Source organism: Charadrius vociferus, unplaced genomic scaffold (assembly GCF_000708025.1).
Source record: "Charadrius vociferus isolate BGI_N301 unplaced genomic scaffold, ASM70802v2 scaffold90, whole genome shotgun sequence".
NCBI lineage: Eukaryota > Metazoa > Chordata > Aves > Charadriiformes > Charadriidae > Charadrius > Charadrius vociferus.
The window spans coordinates 1,575,890-1,595,231 of NW_009647222.1; the positions used below are offsets into that span (position 1 = coordinate 1,575,890).

The following is a 19,342-nucleotide window of genomic DNA, read 5'->3' on the forward strand; positions in this document are numbered from 1 at the left end:
GCTGTTAATTTCAGTAGTTAAAAGAGGCCCAGCTAAGAAGTAAAGTTACTGAACAAAATTGGTTCTGTTTTACCTCAAACCAGGACATTCCACCCCATGGCACTCCCTCTATTATTGTTTTGCACTGAAACTTCATGGGGATTTTGGCAAGCAGAACATAATTCCCTTGGCTGGAATGTGGCCAGGAGAGCTGAAGTTAAACCCAACTCTAAATGTAATCATGACTTAGAATGGAGTTTACTTAAAATAACCCAACATGCCCACAGGAGAATGGCAGTACTGTGATATCGCATCGCAATCACGGGATGGCTACGTCCAACACATTTCAGGGAAGAAAACATAGGAAAATGACAGGAAAACGGAACTTCATTTCTTCTTCCTGTGTTGTAAATGTTAAAACGGGGCCCTAAGTTTCACCAGAGCAGGACATGTAAGATTCAGAGAGATAAATAGTTTCCTTGCCACTTTCCACTTCATTTGAAAACTGGTGACGTACAGGAGGGAAATTGAAGTCTGTTATTGAGAAGGGTTTTTTTACCCCTTACTCAAGGACAATTAAGATCCTCAAGGCCTCACTCAGATTGCTTTTCATGTCTAAGAGATGGATAGGCTCCTTCATCCAGAAAAATTAATGGCTGTATCATTGTATTTGAAACTCTGGAGTGAAATACAAATTCTGCCGATGCTTCCTGCTTTTGTAAAATGTTTGTCTCAGACTTGTGGAGCTGCAAATTCTTTAGTTATGGATACATTCAGATCTGCCTTTAATTCTGAGGCTTGGAATTCTTTCTGCTTTGTTTTGTCACTGCATCACACACTCAGGCAGCGAGAGAAACAAGCTTTCCTGGTTTCAAGAATTATTAAATCCTCTTCTCAGTGAGCCCTCATTTAAATCTTCCATAGGCCTATAGTCCTGCTGGAACATATAAAATGTAAGCAAGAATTTATTTGAATGAGTATTTCCTTTTATTGAAACCTGACTAAGAGAATCAGAATTTGGCCCAGTGTTCCAGACTACAGATAATTCATGTGTGGTAAGTTGAGCGTTTCAAAGAAGTTCTTCTTCTAGTACTAGTGACTTTGAGTAACCATTAATAATTATAGTCATGACATTCTGATTTACTCTAGTTGAAGATTAGGCCCAGGCTTTTGATCAGTCATCTGCTCTCTGGATTTTGTTTTTACGGTTGAAATGGGTAGACAATTTTTTTGTTCAATTGTTGAGTTTCATCTGTTGCAGATGAGTCTTCATTTTTACCACCCTGCTAAAAGCACCTAGTGGCCATGAGGCCCCTTTGCCTTGCTATAAACACATTTTTTCCCAGAGGGCAGAGACTGCACTGGGCAAGCTGCAGCCAGACATGACTGAAGCAACAGGGAGATTTCAAGTCAAAGGTAATATATTTATTTATTTAGCGGCGTCAGGCTGCTAGGGCATTTAACCACCCCAGCACCACCACCACAGTTACAGGGTGACTTTGCCATCAGAACATCCTCATGATAAAAGGAAAAAACAACCCAGGAGACTGAAAGAAAAACATTTTTTGTTGAAGATAATTCAGAATTACTGGCTGTTCTTTCTGTTCTTATAAAAAGCTGTAGAGCTTTGAAAGGCTGGGTCTGTGAATGACAGAAAGATCTGCTTGAGAAGCCAGGCTCAAGCACGCCTTTTGGAAAAGGAGCTCTTCCCTGACAGCATTTCTTGGCTCCACAGAAACATATGCTATGTGAGATCAGGAGAGTACCTTTCAAACAGAAGCTATCTCCTGCTGATGAATTGTCTCAAAGACGCTTTTATTTCTATAGTATCCATAGTATAGAAACTGCCTTCATCAGCTGTGCTGTCTAGAGCAATGCCAGTCTTCAAACCAGCAGAAGGAGTTTCAGGAGGAATCTAAAATCTAACCTCTCTTTGCTTATTGTGTAATTCCAGTTTCTTAGAACTAAAAAAAAAAACAAACCAAACCCAAAACCACGACCCTCATTCATATTCATTCCTGATTTAATTCTACTGCCATCAGGAGAGCTGTGTCAGGGAGTAGTTCCCTTCCAAAGATGGGTGTTAGCTTTATCAGGCAGCTGAATTTGAAAAAGATTTTGTAGGGTTCCACAGGACATTAAAAAGCATCCCATAACTTCCACAGTATATCATCCCTGTCATGGTATTGCCTTGTACTGCACTGACATCCACCCTGCCGTGGAAACACAACAGCTTTTATCCTCAAGGACAACATTTGGAAGTGGAACTTATCTTTACTTCTGATGTGTCACAGCTTTAATAACCTGTTGCCTCTGGGTACAAAGAAACGTGTTTCCTCTGCAGCAAGCTTGAGTGGGATAAACCCAGAACTAGGAGCAATGGATTTCTATGTACAGGATAGCCTTACACCCAGGACTTTCCAATAGCAAGTAATTTCCCTGAGGCTCTGTGGTTACTGCTGTGCAGGACTTAGATTCCCGAGGACAGGCTCTTGCTCATAATCAGTAGTAATCTGTTCTGTGCGGGATGTCAGCATATATAATCTTCCAATACAACCAGAATGTTAATTTTCTAATACAGCCATACAGATCTGGAGTGCCACAATAGAGCTTGCTTTTATACATATGTATTAGCTAAAAAAAAAAAAAAAAGACCTTTGTGGAAACTAATGTTCCATAGAGCCTCAATAGAAAAGTGAAGCACTTGAGCTCAAAGGGAAAGAGAGCTTAAAATTATCTGCTTTCACTGAAACAATAAGACACTTGGCATTTTCACCTTGGATGGGATTTCCATACATTTGGAGGACAGTTCAATTGCTTTTCCACCAAAGAGGGTTAAAACAATAAAACAGGATAAAACAAAAGGAGCAACCTACACTGGCTTTCCAACTGAAAACAGTGTGTCCTGGAAATATTATGAACAATGGAAGCTTTCCCTGGCAGCTGAACCATCAGTGATTTTTCCCTTGGTGCTTTTCTGGCTGGGAACATAATTTCTATGCAGTTCTTGCAATAATCAGCGTAGGAGCCAGTGGTAAAGGCAAAAGAGTCAGTTTGCTTGCAGGTTCGCTATAGTTGCTGCTGGTTTTCACCTGATGAGAAGATAACCTCCTTCTGTGAGGACCAAAGTCCCCATCACATCAGAAGCAGCTGTAAGAAAAGTCTGCCAAAAGCTCTGAAGCTACTGCTGACTTCAGCAGGGAAACACACAGGATCAACCCTTATGTGTCAGCCTCAGCTACTACTTTCCGATTTATTATGAGCAAGGTGTTTTTGATATTCACAGTCAGCTCTAGATATGTGTCTAAAGGACAATAGCATGCCCTTGTGGAGGAGGAATTATCTTCCTGCTTCAGATTCTGTGACAGGCCTTGCCTGTGACTTGCCACAGGGAGAGAAAGATTATTCACTGAATGCTGAAGTGCTGTCCCGTTTTTCCAGCCTGTAAGAAAGCCTGTTGAATAGCAAACCAGCTCAACTTTAAGCTAGACGGATCCAGTTTTCTTAAGGATGTTCTGTAGATTCTCACTGCTGATGGCCAACGACAACCTCTCTCTTAAAACCAGTGTTGCTCCCATCAGGTCAGTGTGTTCTCCAGTGCTTCTGCAAGAGAGCAAGAATGTAAAAAAAGAGAAGAGGCATCGCTGTGTGGACTGTGCTGAAATTCAGTGATTGCCTCAGCAGGATGATCTCAGGCCACATCAGAACGCAAGTTCTCCAAGGCCAGTCATCTGTTCTGTTTTGTTGGAAGCTTTGTGCTGTTTGACCAGTAACTGCATGAATGCACCATATTACACCAAAACGGAATCAATATCACACCAGGACTGTGTTCTCACAGTTCTAAAATCTGTAGGATATGCACAGTGCAGCTCTTTGGATGTTCTCCAAAGTTGTGTATAACCTAGAGGCATAGTAAGTAAATTTCTGCGTTACTGCTTTTCTGAGAGGTTTTACTATTATCCAAGGGCTTTTGTAAGTCCTCATGAAGATAGTCATCTATAGGCAGGATCATATAGTGTAAAAGTAGCTGTGACCAGCATGTCAGATAATTTCATGATCTTGTTTATTAATTTCTACACCCAGAAAACAACTGTACCGTGGCCTTTGTGTCATGCACAGAGACCTACAAGATTTTTCCAAAATTGTTTGTTGTGTGTACAATTACAGGAAGTCCTCAATCCCTGTTATACAAGTGTCACACCCTTCACAAGTGCATAGTTTCTCTTCTCTGGTGTCCACCATGAACAGAGAAATAAAGACTTTATCTCTCAGAATGCAGGATATCTCATGACATTTGAAATATGATAATTATCCTGAGTTTATGTTGATAAAATCTTCAAATTTCACTTCGTTATCTGTATGTGGTGCATAACTATGTAAGGTTAGAAGAGTTTTAGAGAATTTAAAAGATAGCTAATCAAACAGTAAAGGTCTGATTTTTGTGTTTGTCTTTCTAAAAGATAATCTGAGTTATATGGTTCCTATGATAAAAACACTCAGTAGCGATCTGAAATGGTTTTTGTACAGGCTCCTATACCATGATTTCAAACAATAGTTTCTCAAGACATTCCAGAGCTGGACACAAATGGGAATGCTCTCTTTCTCCCAATAACGCAAAGCTCCCAGGATACCACGGATGCAAGAGATCCGTGTTTAAACTCAGCAGAGAATCTGGTCCACCCTGAACCCCTGGCAAGTGCCAGTCTGGAGTGACACAAAGAAGCTGTGGCAAGGCCCTAAATCCAGACTATTTGACGGCCCCTAGTGATGCCATAAAAGCATTTTTGTATATGACATAGTTATCCCTGGTTCTGAAGGACAAAAGATTCTTAATCATAAGGTTCATTTGAAAAATGTGTTTCCAATTTGGACATAATGTTTTCAGAATCAGTTATTGTACAGTTTGTGTTTCCAAAATTCCATTTCACTCTTGGATTCTGCCTCTAAATATAAATCTCTTCCTCCTTCCTTGTCCTGTTCTATATATATAGCACACCCACATGTGATAAAGCCTTCTGCCATAGCAGTAAGGCAATGGGGAGGGAGGCTGTAGCTAACCTGTGGGAGCACTGAATGCACTTGGCTGCTGCTCACAATACTCCAAAGATATAATTATCACATGCATGATGAGTACTACACCTGCCACATCTCTTTTGCTTAAATAAATAAAAGATTCCTTAAATGCCACACAGCTCCCATACTGGGAAACCATTAGCCAGAGAGGTCACCAGGGGACTTCACGCTCCCTGTCCTTCACCTTCCACCAGGCAGGTTCCCCATGACATCTCTCATGCTCTCTTCCACCCTCCCCCAACCTTTTCCTATGAACATCCTTGGCATCTCCTTTTCAGTGCCCAGTTTTCTCCTTCATTGTGATTTTTTCTTCTTTTTCTTTCGGCTGTCTTTGAGCCTCCTTTCCTGTTGCCTGTAAATCTGATCCATTACAGTTTGTAGGTAGCACTTATCAAGCAAGAATTCTCAGTGAGAAGCTGGGATAACTTTAACATTAAGGATGTGCTTCGTAGGTGCTTCACCCATCATCCTTGTTAAAGCTTGCTTTGCCTCTGCAGCATAATTTAGCATTCTGTTCAGCCAGTGCATTATTTCTTCTTTATCAAAAGAGTTCTTGCGTGTGTCTGTAACCACACTGCTGCCTAGTATGTGGCCTAGACAAGCTGCCTGAAGGCTTTTTTTTTTTTTTTTGCTTGGACCATCTGCTGGTGAAATGTTCCTATCACTAAAATCTCTTCCACATAAGGAAACTGACCCATCACTGGTTACTTGTCAGTGACTGATGTCCTCAAACAGGGACATGACCATTTTGAGACTGCTACAGAAGGTAGTGTTAGGTGCTTTGACAATTACTTTGTCCCATGTCTGCTAACAGTAAATCCATTTTTAAGCCAGTACAGTAAGACCTTTGCTGACTGTTGTCAACAATGAATCACTTTCCTATCATAGCGGGAACCTTAAGAAATGCTTCAACCCAGCAGAAATATCTTGTTCATAGTCACTCCCCAGATTCTCATTTCTTCTGTTATTGGTAGTGGATTTTGCAGCTTCCTAAATCAGCTCTGACTCATGTCATTTCATCCACATACCTTTATTTCTCTCTGTGCACCATTATGCATGTACCAAAAGACAGCCAAAGAGTTCAAAGGCCTTACAGGACATGTGTCAAGCAGAGCAAGGTAGTGGTTAGAGAACTGGGGTCTATCTCAAGCTTTGCCTGTGACTTATAAAAGGCTAATGAGATTATTTAGTTGAATAAATCCAAGTGCATGGAATTAGACATTTAACAACATATATAGTGGGAACATGGCCAATTTTTCAGGATGCTTAATTCCAAAAATTTCATTGATAGCAACAGAATCTGTTATTGTTCAGACCCTTTTGAATTCAAACCAATTTTCATAGATAACAAAGAAAAATAAGTGTTAGTATCTAAGTTTGAAAATATCCAGCATGCACTGTTTTTCCCTCAATTGCTAGAAAAAAAGAAAGAATTATTTTCCCCATGGTTTCATAATGTGCTTATATATCCTGAAGTGACAGGTGATGTGAGAAAGCAACAAGTCTGTCTGTATAAAGTCATGCATATTTTAATATAAGAAAAAAAATCTAGTGACTAAAAGAAAAAAGAGCCATACTTGAAAAATAAATTTGGTAGCAGATGTAGAGTACCTCTAGCATTAGACCAGCCTGTTACCCAAGAGAAAAGCTAGTTCACTGATGTCTGTAGGTGGTAGGATCCCATCATGGCATGCCTCCTGCTTCATGACTCCCGCCAAAAAACAAGATTTGTGTATCAGGGAATTCGAGCCATGCCCAGTGCCTACATTGACTTACAGGGGATCCAAGAGGAAAACAGCATCCATTAAAAAATTAATTGAGCTTAACTTTGTTTCTTTCTATTGCTATTTTCATAAAAGCCTGGGAAGTATGGGACAGCTTCAGAGACTTTAATAGCAATTCTTGTCTTTCAGGCATCGGATCTCAAAATCAAAGTTTAGGTAAGTAAAACTAACTTTTGCTTTTCCTCCTTTCTACTGCTTTTGTTCCTTACTTTGTGAAGTGGTTTACGTATGCATCTGTGGGACACAGTGGTGATTCTAAGAGACGCTGCCAAACTTGTCAGGTTTTAGTCAGTCATTTGTGAAAAATCAAGATCCTTTTTCTTAGTTTCATACTGAAATAAGGCACAGGGACTACTGACAGTATTTCACTCAGAAGTACCTATCTGATTGCTACCTACGTATCTCAAGCCATAAAATATAAAAGCAGAAAGAAAAAAAGTTCAACCACATAATTATACTACATCCATCAACATCAACCCTGTCAGTTCAAGGTTCCCTTTCCTACACTTTGTTGCACTACTCTGCTTTGCTTTATTGTAAATCTTTCAGCTGATGAGGTTTGCATACTATTTGTGAAATGCTCCCTTTCACCATGGGACATGTGGAGTTTTTCTGGTGGTATTTGTTTTTCTGTTGACTTAAAGCTTTTGAAAATGTGAAGCACTCCCCAGATGGTCATCTGTGAGTTTCCGCTGGAAAGGCTGACGGACCTCATGGAACTTGGTTGTTGAGGTCCCAGTCCATTTCTACCTCTTCAGTAGCAGCACAGCTGCCCCCATAACTCTGAATTCAAAGTCAATTTTATAAAACCTAAATTAATTTTCAGAATAATTGGAACAAGTGAGCAACTCTGTCCTTCAGCTTATCTAAATAATGAAGAGTAATGTAAATTCGGGAATGCACATACGCATATGTGCTGTCTATATGCATCTCTGTGCAAAGAGTTGCATGCATGATCGTATTTCTACAGTCTGTGGATTTATTTGTATGTAGTTGTAAGCACAAAAAACCACTTGTATCATCACACGGTCATGTGCACGCACATTTGTGCACAAGTACATAGAAAAGTGCATGGGATGGCTAATGATTTAATGCCAACATGAATGCCTAAGTGTTGTGCCCATTTTGAAACCTGGGAAGATCATTTCTTGTCCTAAATCCACTGCAAAACACGCAACCCTTATTAAATGTTTGTGCTAGCTAGACTGGGTGCCTTTATAAATTGCGTAGCTAAAACAGCCTGGATTTGATTACCTGTTAACATGTTGCAGCATTTTTGGCCAGTGTGTGATGTTCACATTGCCTGGCTTTAGTTCTTATAGAAGCTGAACCCTGACCTCAAGCATGGTCGTAGCTTATCACTAGAAATAATACATAAGAGAAGACTAGCCAAGAAAAGTTCTCTTTTCCTGTAATGTTGTATATTTGTGTGTTTCTTTAGAGACAAACATACGCATGCACACACATATATGTATATAATATCTATATAAAACTATTAGATTTATTATACAGTGGCAAGTGTTGCCTGGAAACTGGTTGCTATGCAAGTTAAATTCTGAAGAGTAGGAGGTGTGTAATTAGCTTTAAATATCTTCTGTGGTTAGTAATTACCCTCAGAAATCAGTGACACAAGGGGATGTGTTCATGGAAGGCAAACTTTAAAAGGTCTGTTGATTAGCAAATGGTATCCTTAGTTCCAGGTATGAAGGTGCAATGCTGAGGTACTCTAAGTTTTGGGTTTCTGTTCAGAGTTAGCCCTCATATTGGGCTTACTCCTGAACCTTGCTGAATGTTGGAAATGTTCCATGGATTTTATTTGACCTCACCTCTCTAAGGACTTAATCCAAAGGTCCATAGTATATAGTGGGTATCTTTTCATTGACTATCCTGAGGCTGGGCAAGGTCCCATTGCAGGCCACAAACATAAAATACGAGAACAATAATTATTTCTGTGAGAATCGGGCTAAAAAACATCTCAGGGTAGCTGCGTTGGATATCTTAATCAGATTAAGACATTGCTTGAAGAGGTTTATTCACCCCTGAATGTTGCAAATTGGTTTAGGACTAACTTCATTCCTATCGCTAAAGGAAGGATGATCACAACTGTCGACTCAGATGAGAATAAGAGAACATTTCTCAGGGTGAACTTTAAAGTTACTCTCTACCACTCTTGAACAATAAATCAAGGCTAGAGTCTCTCTTGACAGAGATTTGCAATAGCCTAAGGATCCCTATCTGAAAAGAACTTTTCCTTCTCCAATCTTTCAAGTCGCTACTGGCGTCGATGGAATCGATTCTGCAGAAGAAAGTGCCGTGCTGCTGTCAAGTCCAATGTTTTTTACTGGTTGGTGATCTTTCTTGTGTTTCTCAACACCCTTACCATTGCCTCTGAACACTACAACCAGCCAGACTGGCTCACGGAGGTCCAAGGTAAGGAGAGGCTGATGGTTCTGTTTATTGTGGTCGGTGTCAAAAAAGGGGGCTGAGGGAGGAGCTGATGCATTAGACCACACAATGTAAAAGGAGTACACACAGCTCCACGTAGTCCTCTGTCTGTGGAGGATCTTAAAGAATACAACAAAATATCTGCCTACAATGGGAGAAGTCTCAGGGGAAACGCAAGTTCCTCATTTCCAACCAAAGCAGCGTTCCACTGGTTGTAGGTGAAATCAGGATCTTATGCTAAATGTATGTTTGCAGCAACTGGATTTCTGATTTATGGATAGCTACTGGGAGCCACAGGTTGTCCAAGGTTTTCCCTGAAATGGCATTTATGATAAATTCTAGTTACCAGGGAGTTGAGGAAGGAAGAGTGATTTGAAAAGTTCTTCTGTCTGCAGAACAGTTGAATCCTCACTGGAGGTGAGAGCAGCTGAAAGGCTTAATTAAGCAACAGTAGGTAGCACAGCAGCTCTTCTATTCCCACTCTCATCTGCAGATGACAAGTGTGATGGGAGGTTGTGCACAGGAAGGCATGTCCCTGCCATGGAGGTTGTGTGGTTGTGTAATACATTGCAGCTGTATGTGCAGTACATAAGAATTGCTGCAAGCATCTTCGTAAAACTTTTCTGTGAATGAGGTGCCCATGCTTTTGAAGTCCATTCTTTGACCCAAGCTGATATGAAGTTAATCTTTCAGACTGATCCCAGAAAGGGTTTTTTATAGGCAAGGGCCAGTGATCAGCTGTGATGAGCTTTTGATTAAGTTTCATTAATCTGTTTCTGTTTGTTTTTCATGAGACACTGCCAATAAGGTGCTGCTAGCTCTTTTCACGGCAGAGATGCTGCTGAAGATGTACAGCCTTGGTCTCCAGGCCTATTTTGTGTCCCTCTTCAACCGCTTTGACTGTTTCATTGTGTGTGGAGGAATCCTGGAAACGATTCTGGTTGAGACGAAGATCATGTCACCACTGGGCATTTCGGTGTTGAGATGTGTCCGACTCCTAAGAATATTTAAAATCACAAGGTACTTTTGTGCTTCTTTGGGAATGAAGGAGGGTTACTGCTCAATTCACAACGTATGTAGGTACAAGTCACTCACATCTCTGTTTTTTCACTTTTTCTACCGCTAATTGGGTAGTGGGAGTGTTAGGTTGACAGTCCTTATCTTCTGAAGTCAGTGGCAGGATGGGGAGGGCTGTACAGACTGGATATCCCTGATGTGAGTAGTAAGGATTGGTGAGGAGTCTGGCATAGGCTGGAGACACTCAATACCATGCAGATTGTTAAACTGAAATCTGAAAGGATAGCGTGAGCTGAGCTTGGGCTTTTGGGTTCCCTGCAAAAGACAAAATGAAAACAAAACAGGAGATAGCCTTGTGACCTTTTCTGTTGCTTTATGGTGATGGAGAGGAGCCTGAAAGACAGCTCTGAGCCAAGGCAGCGTTTGACTGAGGAGTCCATGCCAGCTCCAGTAGACTCAATAGTGGCCTGAGTGGGAGATACTGTCAACACCAGCAGTTATAGGCAAAGGATGTTGCCAACCCCACTCCTTCAGAAGAGTCCAGCATGAAGCAGCAGCTTTATGAAGAAACCAGACTTTTCCAGACCCCAGTCCCCTCTCTTTTTCGTTTTCCTTCTTTGTGTTCTCCCTCTGCATAAAGACACAGTGGTGTCTATTAAACAGTTGCTGCTTCCTGCAGTCAGGTACCTTCAAAACACCAGCTTGGTTTGGCAAGAGTTTTTCAGCTTGAGGGGAGGTTGTAGGAGAGGCCAGTTCCCAACTTACCCAGATGGGAGCTCTTGGAAAAGTGCTCACCCAAAGCAGCACAGAGTCTGCCTTTTCCCACGTGGGCACCAATCAGCACCTTATAAAAAGCTTGACTGAGGTGGTGAAAGTGTGTGTTTTCTGCAAGCTCAGCTATGAAAATGTCCCTAGAATTGCTATAAACTCCCCCAAAGGAAATTTCTGACAAATTTGAGATAAAAAACACAGTGCGTTACAAAAACAAGACCAAAACTGGAAGGCAGTCAAAATGGCAGAGCTGTGAGGCAGAAAAAACAACAGACTTGGACTTGTGTATCATACAAGATTTTACCCTTAAAGCTTCTGAGCCTCAACTCTCTGGCAGGGTGGATGGGTTTCAAGGTCAGATGGCAGAGACAGAAAATCAGTTTACAGTCTCAAAGAGACAGGCCAAAGCAAGCCTACAACTGTTAAAAAAGAAAAAACAGTGGTCTGTTTAGATGTGTGATCACAGAAGAGGGAAAAATGTTCCAGCTAACAAGGAGTTTCCAGCAAGAAAGGTGTCTTTGACCTTTCAGAAATAGTGGGGATCTCTGGCCTGGTGGCTGTTTTTCCTGTATCTTTGGGTCTGAAAGCTATCATCACTGAGTCCCGGGCCTGGTTTCTGAGGAAACCAGTAGCTGTTTCAGGCATTGGGTAATCAGATACACCCAGGGCAACATACCAATAACTATAAAAGCATAAGCTTCAACATAGCATCCTGGAGAGGTCATTGTTTCTTCAAGACATTTCTCCACTCCTACACAAAATATATAACCTAGCTAAGAGAATTCTCTAATAGAAAGGCAAATGCTGAGAGAATAGCATTAATACTTTAGGAAGCTTGAGCTTTTGGAGTATTCAAATGTTCCTAAAGCTTCTGGCAGAGATGTAGTGTTGGAACCAACCAGCCGTAGGACTAGTTATATTTACCTTCATTTTGCAGCAGAACTAAAATACAGTTTTGCATGGAAGAAAATGTTACCTGGAATGTGTCTCCTGCAATTTGTACTGGGGTCTATGTGTAAAGCACAGAGCTGAGGAATAACTCATAATGAATAATGTATTAATCAGATTTTGCCTTCTTTCCTGTTCCTAAAATATTGGCAAGTAGGTTGCAGTAGTCTCAGATTTATGTGTTTTTTAATTATTCATAATTTTCTTCATGATTTTTCCCCTCCGTGGGTGAAGTTCACCCTCATGTGGAAGGCCCTAGCATAAGCCTCCAAAGCAGTATTTTAGGCCCACTCATGTCTTACTGCAGGAGAGAATATTCTGGCATTAAAGCAAAACTTTTACCTCTGGTGTTCTCCAGTAAAATACAAATTTTTCCACTATTCCTGTAGCTCTAAATATAATGATGGTTTATTGACCACATTATCAATACTGGTGGAATACACCACCTGAGTGCAATGATAATACAGAAAGATACAATCCTAGAAAGCTGGGAGGAGTAGGAGGGATGATAGTATAACATCTCATGTCAAATATATATTCATGAGCAGTGACATGGGGACGTATGGTGGAGATGGAAATAGTGATCATCAAGGCCATTAAAAAGGCACAAAGCAGGAAAATTATTCTGGTGGGAGTGTATCAGTAGGTAGCCTAATGTCTACATATTCGTATGGATTTTTCATGGTAAACACCGAGCACAAACAAATTCTGGGTGCGTCAAGATGATACGCTTCTAGGAAAAACACAAATACAGCTCCCTAATATAATAGAAACAAATAAAGACACCATCAGATGAACAATGCATCATTTTAGAAACCACATTGAGAATTTCAAGAGCAAACATTTCTTCCAAAATTATAGATACACTTCAGAATCATATAGTCTTGTACATTAGACAAGCAGACAATACAATCTGTTTGGTTTATTCTCCCTAATTTTTACAGGGCTGTGCAGAAAGTCTCCCTTTGCTATGAGAAGACAAATTATTTTCTCTTTATAAATAGTCCTTTATTGCTTTATAAATCCCTATATTTAATCCTTTATACTTAAAAAGTAAATCAATGTATTTGCAACAGCATACTGAAGTTTGACATTTTATACTTAATCCTACCACTAGGTATGTCACTGTTAACTGTAGAGAGGAGAGACAGGGCACCTTCTTTTTGTACCTGCTTTCAAAGTAGTTTTATATTGGATGAGGAGTGTGGGAAGCTTTCCCACAATGAGACTGCCAGCTGTTGCTACTGTTTTAAGCTCTGCATCTGTGATTGCCAGTATCATAAAGACATAGTGGAAGGCAATGGAGAAGAGAGGGAAGAGAATAAAAGAACACATTAAGTTCTAATCTATTTCCGCAGCTGATTTTTGTGTGAGATGTTGAACAAACCATTTAACTTCTCTGCATCATTCCTCCATTTTGAAACAGGGATCATAATCACATCCCACTCACTGGGGTTTTGCAGTGCCTCATTCACTGGCATCCTCAAGGGTCTGAGATCTGCAAGTGGGAGATGTTAACAAGCACATTCATTCCCTATAAGTCTGAGGAAGCAGCAGTGCTTTCTGTCATACCTCGCATTATATGCTGCCTGGTCCAAAACCTCTGATTCCATCCAGCAGTGCCATGAGATTGATTGTAACTTGTTTTTTCTTTGTAGTATATTAACCAAAGAGGACAAAGTAGTGAGAGACTTTTTGTCTGGGCTTCATCCATTCCTGACTTAAAAGCCTTGTGTTTCATTGAGTAACCCCAGATCTGACTTTGAGGGGGTGTTCGTGTTATTTCTGCAGCCACCTAATGTGACAGATGGTGACCTCAGTTCATGCCTCTAGGACTCTAAGATAAGACAATTGTGATTTTCACATCCCAGTCAAGTCAAGCCTTCCTTATCCTTTTTTTTTTCCCCCCTTTTCTCCCCCCCCTTTGTTTACTTTTCTAATGGTGCTGTATTTCTAGCTAACACTCAGTGCACCGATAAAATGGCACTAATCTTATCACCAGGTCATCTCAGTTAATTGCTTTAAGTTTGACAGTTACATAAGAAACTGAATCTCAGGTATTGAGCCATCTGTAAGAAATGCAGAGCTGATAAAAGTCTCTGCAGTTGTGCTCTGAGATAGCAAGGTATTTAAGCTTTAAGTGAGTCATTGAGACTATTCAGATGGGTAACAGCTCTACTGTACACTTCTTAAGGGCACTACTAGGAAGACCTAGAAAATGTGTGCACTGGCTGACATAGGAGGGCTTGGAGATACATTCTGGATCCCATTGGTTTCTGTTTTAAGGATGTTGAAGTCAGTCAAGCTTCATCAGAAATGAAGTTTTCCCTTTTCCTGTGTCACTTTTCCTTCCTCCCAAAGTGTGAAAGTTTGCGAGCTGTAAGCGTAAACGCAAATACAGTGAGCTGTTACATTGCACATTCAGTGCCGACATTTGGTGGCACTGAGCCCACAGCTTCCATGCCCTTACCTTTGGTCTGTAGTTTTTCATTGCTCATCTCTTTAATTGCAGTTAAACTTTAGAGCATTCTCGTTTTCTCTGAAGTGCTGAAGCTGGGCTGGAGGGAAAACATCCCAGGTCTTTGAAGCTCAGCCCTTGGAAAAGAACCAGCTGCTGAACTTCAGAGGACATGGCGGTGTCCCTCTGCAAATCAGATTGCTAACCTTCATAAAGTGATTGGGCTGCTCAAATATTCCTGTCTTCCATGGGACAAGGAAATTCTTCTTTTTAGACTAACATTTTAACAATATTAATTTAACTGGGATTTTAAGAACCCTTGTCTCTAATGACTACACTACCTTCAGAACAGATTTGTATGTTGAAGGATCAGAATTTCTCAAAGGAACAAGAGCACTAGACATGTCTGCCATCCTTCTCAAGTGGAACTCTTTCTCTGAGGAAAATATGGCTAGAAATTCAGAGTCCTCTAAGGAAAGAAAAGTTCAATGTTACGGAGAAGGGAGTGGAGGATGTTGGCCAGGGTGGAATCTCAAAGCATGCTGGTAGGCCACAAGAGATGGTCCTCGAAGGGAGACTTAGAGATCACAGGCAAACATTATTGGCTTGCTGACCTGTGAAAGCTGTTGAAGTTTGCGAGTAATGTGCATTCAAAATGAGGTGATTGGAAGATGACAGCTAATCTTCAGAACAGTCTGAAAGCTCTGTCAGACTCAAAACTGCATAAAAGAGAAGTGGTCATGACCAGCTAAGCAGTAGACTAGAAGAAGATGCAAGACCAAAGTGAAAGTTGCGTCATGGGTGATGTGGTGGATTCTTTGGAATTTTTTTTCTAAAACCCTTTTCCAACACATGGCTACTCTGCAGGCTGGCGAAGAATGCGAGCAAACAGACATGCTGCAGCGGAGCATGTATCTGGCATCTCTTTGAACCCTAAAGTGGGACCACATGGGAAAGAAGATCCTTTCTCAGCATCATACATCAGTCTGATCTGGGCACAAGCCTGAATACACCAGGAGAGCAGGTCTTAGCCATCCTCTCTCTTGAATGAAGCCCTTCCAAAACGTTCTGCAGCCTGTTTGAGAAAGTATAGTGCGTTTGATACTCAAAAAAGCAGTGATGGTGTGCTCTTCCAAGAGCAGAGGAAACTCTGGACTTTATGGATGTAGATCTGGAGTCTCTTTTAGGGTCCATGTAAAAGGATCTTTAATATCTTTCTCATTCCTCTCAATCCCAGAAAGCTTAGCAACCTCTACCTGTGAGTGAGCCCAAGCACATACTCACACGCACCAGATTTTGGACAAGTTTGTATTTGAATCCAAACTGTTTCCCCATCTGCTCTTGTTAGTTATTACAGGCCATTCTCTAGAGTGAGGTATTCTGACTGCCATAACATCTGTGAGTGTTGTAATGAGGTTGGTTAGAATGTAACTCACTGAAGCAGCAAGAACTAATCACTGTATATTGATATAAGATTTACAGAGCCTTAGATGGAGAGTGCTGCAATAATCTTCTGGGTGTGCATATGGGGTGGGGGGTGGAGGGAATTGTGTATGTACACGTGTGGTAGTAAAATTACTCATTAGCTGCAGTAGGTCTCATTATCTTAGGAAAGCACATCAATGATTCACTGCTTAACAGGGTGTTTGGAAATGCCTGCTTATAGGCAGAAGGCAGCCTGAACCAATATCCTCTGCAGTCCGTGAGCACCTGTCTTGGATTGAAGGAATTTTAACTGCCTCTGTTTTCTCTCCCAGATACTGGAACTCCCTGAGTAACCTTGTGGCTTCACTCCTGAATTCCGTCCGCTCCATTGCCTCCCTGTTGCTGCTTCTCTTTCTCTTCATTATCATCTTCTCACTCCTGGGGATGCAGCTCTTTGGGGGCAAGTTTAACTTTGATGAGATGCAGACCAGAAGGAGTACATTTGACAACTTCCCCCAGTCCCTCCTCACTGTGTTTCAGGTAAGGGCAAGAGCAGTCCCAATGAGGCCAACACGTTGTGTTTACATGGGCAAAACAGAGAGCAGGTCCTGCACCCTTCCCCTGCAGTCTGACAGTCCCCGAGAGTGGACATCAGACTAACAGTTCCAGGAGCAAGCTGCCACAGGGGTATTCTCTCCCAAAAAGGGGAAACAAAGCTAAAGCCCCTGTTTGTAGCAAGGCCACCAGGTCTTAGCAGGGTAGGACAAGAGAGTGGCCATTGCCATGTCCCAGGGCAGCGCCTGCATGCCAAAGCCCAACCCTGCAGCTGTCCTCCCTCCTCCCACAGTACTGGGGAACAAATATCTGCTCACAGCACCAGAGAAGTAATCAAACAGCCTTTAAGCTGACTGCTGTTTTGGGAGTGATCAGCCAAGAGCATCAGGATGATGATTTCACATGCCAGGTGAAGGGAAGTGGTGGAGAGGGCTGTGCTGAGGGCTGTCTTCAATGCTATAGGACTAATGTGCAGCCTGTCTGAAACAGCGGGCATATGGGAGGGAAATGCCTGCAAGAGGTGCGAAGGCTTGAACAGAATTGTCTGGGAAAGCTGTTTGGCTTCAGCCATCATCTTCAAGGGGACATCTCTTTTTCTTTTTTAACGCTTTGAGCACAGGCCCTCTTTGCATTCTCCCCAGGGTTTTTTGTTTGTTTTCTTTTTTATTTATTTTCTAGATGGACACAGCCAGAGTCTCCAACCATCCTGGGGGAGGGGGTGTTCTCTAGGATAGTAGATATCTTTGTGTTAATGGGGTTTTCAAATTCTCTATGTGGTCTAACACTGTATCCCTTATTGGTGGGAATGTGTCATTTAGATCCTGACTGGGGAGGACTGGAATTCGGTGATGTATGATGGGATCATGGCTTATGGCGGCCCCTCTTTTCCAGGAATGTTGGTCTGTATTTACTTCATCATCCTCTTCATCTGTGGAAACTGTATCCTTTGATGCTACTCTTTTCTCCAAGTGGGGCTGAATTTAAGGCCACCCTTTACTACTTTGTTATATCAGAAAATAATGAATTTCATACCTTACATTTTTACCTTTTCCCCCTAGGTCTGAATTTTGGCTTTGCACTGCCAAAAGTTAAACAAGTTTGTTTAATTTTAGCTAGTGCTAAGACTTCAGGCATATAAACAGTTGTAAGAGCCAGCTACGTGCCAGTTCCGCATGCTAGCTTTTATTTAGTATCTTTATATGTGTATTGTTTTTATTTTTCGTTCCCATTCTCTCATAGGTTTTTCTTTCCTGCCTTTTTCAGAAACTAATCTCTGTGTGTACCTACTGCACTTACTGAATATTTTTCTTTAATTGCCTTTTCAATAATATATTCCATGTGCTTTCATCCATGCCTTATGTGGAATAAAAATACGTATAATCTACAATGTGCCATATACAAATGCTGTAATAGGAGTAACATATGTTTGACATAATTGATTTATGTGAGATCATATATTAATTCATGTATAAACTAACAGGAACCGTGTCCCATTTCAGTTACTGCAATCTGTGTGTTCTTCAAACGGAAAATCGTGTGCTCTATTATCTTCCAGCTTGTGCTGGTGTGAAATAACTTCAGTTCTCTCTGTCTTCAAGGTGAAGTGAGGGCACTGTACATATCCCAGGAGGTACACAGCACATTGCATGATTAGGCTGTGAGTGTCTTTTCACAGGAATTTGCATATAACACAGAGCTATGGTTCTGTTCCGTATCACAGTTTGCTCCAAATTTGTTCATGTTTAGTTTCTGCTTCCCTAATAAATGGCCCTCCTGTGTCAGAGTTGACATTTCTTTTTATACTGATTCTTCTATAAAACCACCTTGTAGTCTCAGCCCAGATCTTCTGGCCTTTCCTCATAATTCAGATCTCTCAAACCCTGTTATTTGACATTTCAGTTGACCTGCATGCCCTGTCTTCAAAGTGAGCTGGTGCAATTCCACTTATCTGAAGGTCGAAGGAGGCAGGCTGCCTGACAGCTTAAAAAAGCTACAATTTGGATCTCCGTGTGAACTACAGAGGAAAATGTGAGCCAGCTCTACACGCTGGCTGACTTTGGAGCCATTAGACCTTGGAGCACAGGGAGGGGGGTGGCTATATTTCCAGGCTAAGCCTTGAACTGGGGTTTACTTAAAAGTTATCATGGTGTAATAAGACCCACTCTCAAGAAATTTCTAAAAGAAGCTGATGTTCAGATTTGCAACACAAGATCTGACCACTGACTGCCAAGACAAGAAAATAGTTGTGATTCCTTGCCCTTCAGCTACGTGGGCATGACTGGCCATGCGTGGAATCTCTGCTAGGAGATGGCAGAGTTGTCAGCTCAACCCTTCGATGCCCAGACTAAATTAGTTTCTTTTTGGTTGCCTCAGAAATGCTAATGAGTGCTATGCTTGCTGTCCATATAATCCACTCATGTCTGTGAGAATACGTATAATGAGGTGGTTCAACTCAACTACGTAGCCCAAAACTGGAAAGCCCGGGTGCCTTATGGTATGAGGCTCTTGAATATGAGTGCTTTAATAAAAGTGACCTAAGCTGTCAAAGATGCAAAGCATTCAGCACTCCCTTTATCTTCAGTGGGATTTGTTGCACAAAGCGGGACTCTCTTGGGAAATAGGAAACTAAAATGTAAGTTGGGACTTAGATGTTTTATGTCAGTCATTCTGTTGTGAAATTTTGGAAACCCCACACAGTATGCTAGCCATTTGGATAGAAGGTGTAGGTTTGTGCGTGCTGGATATGGGCATCCTGAACATTTGTGTGAAATGGAAGTTTGGAAAATCCAAGAGACCTGATGACAGGTTGCTAAAAATTTTCAATTAAGAAACCTTTAGTACAATGTTGTTCTGCAGTTTTCGAAGTCCGTTTTCTTTAAGTAGCACA

The 19,342-nt window shown here is 41.3% G+C and overlaps 1 protein-coding gene across 1 annotated transcript in view; it reads left to right on the forward strand.

Annotated features, from left to right (window-relative positions):
• CACNA1C (calcium channel, voltage-dependent, L type, alpha 1C subunit) overlaps nt 1–19,342 on the forward strand; it is a 416,023-nt gene that overhangs the window by 300,062 nt on the left and 96,619 nt on the right. The window contains 5 exon segments of the mRNA XM_009879632.1: nt 6,966–6,992; nt 9,106–9,266; nt 10,076–10,301; nt 16,233–16,440; nt 17,274–17,435. Coding sequence (XP_009877934.1) covers nt 6,966–6,992; nt 9,106–9,266; nt 10,076–10,301; nt 16,233–16,440; nt 17,274–17,435 — 784 coding nt within the window.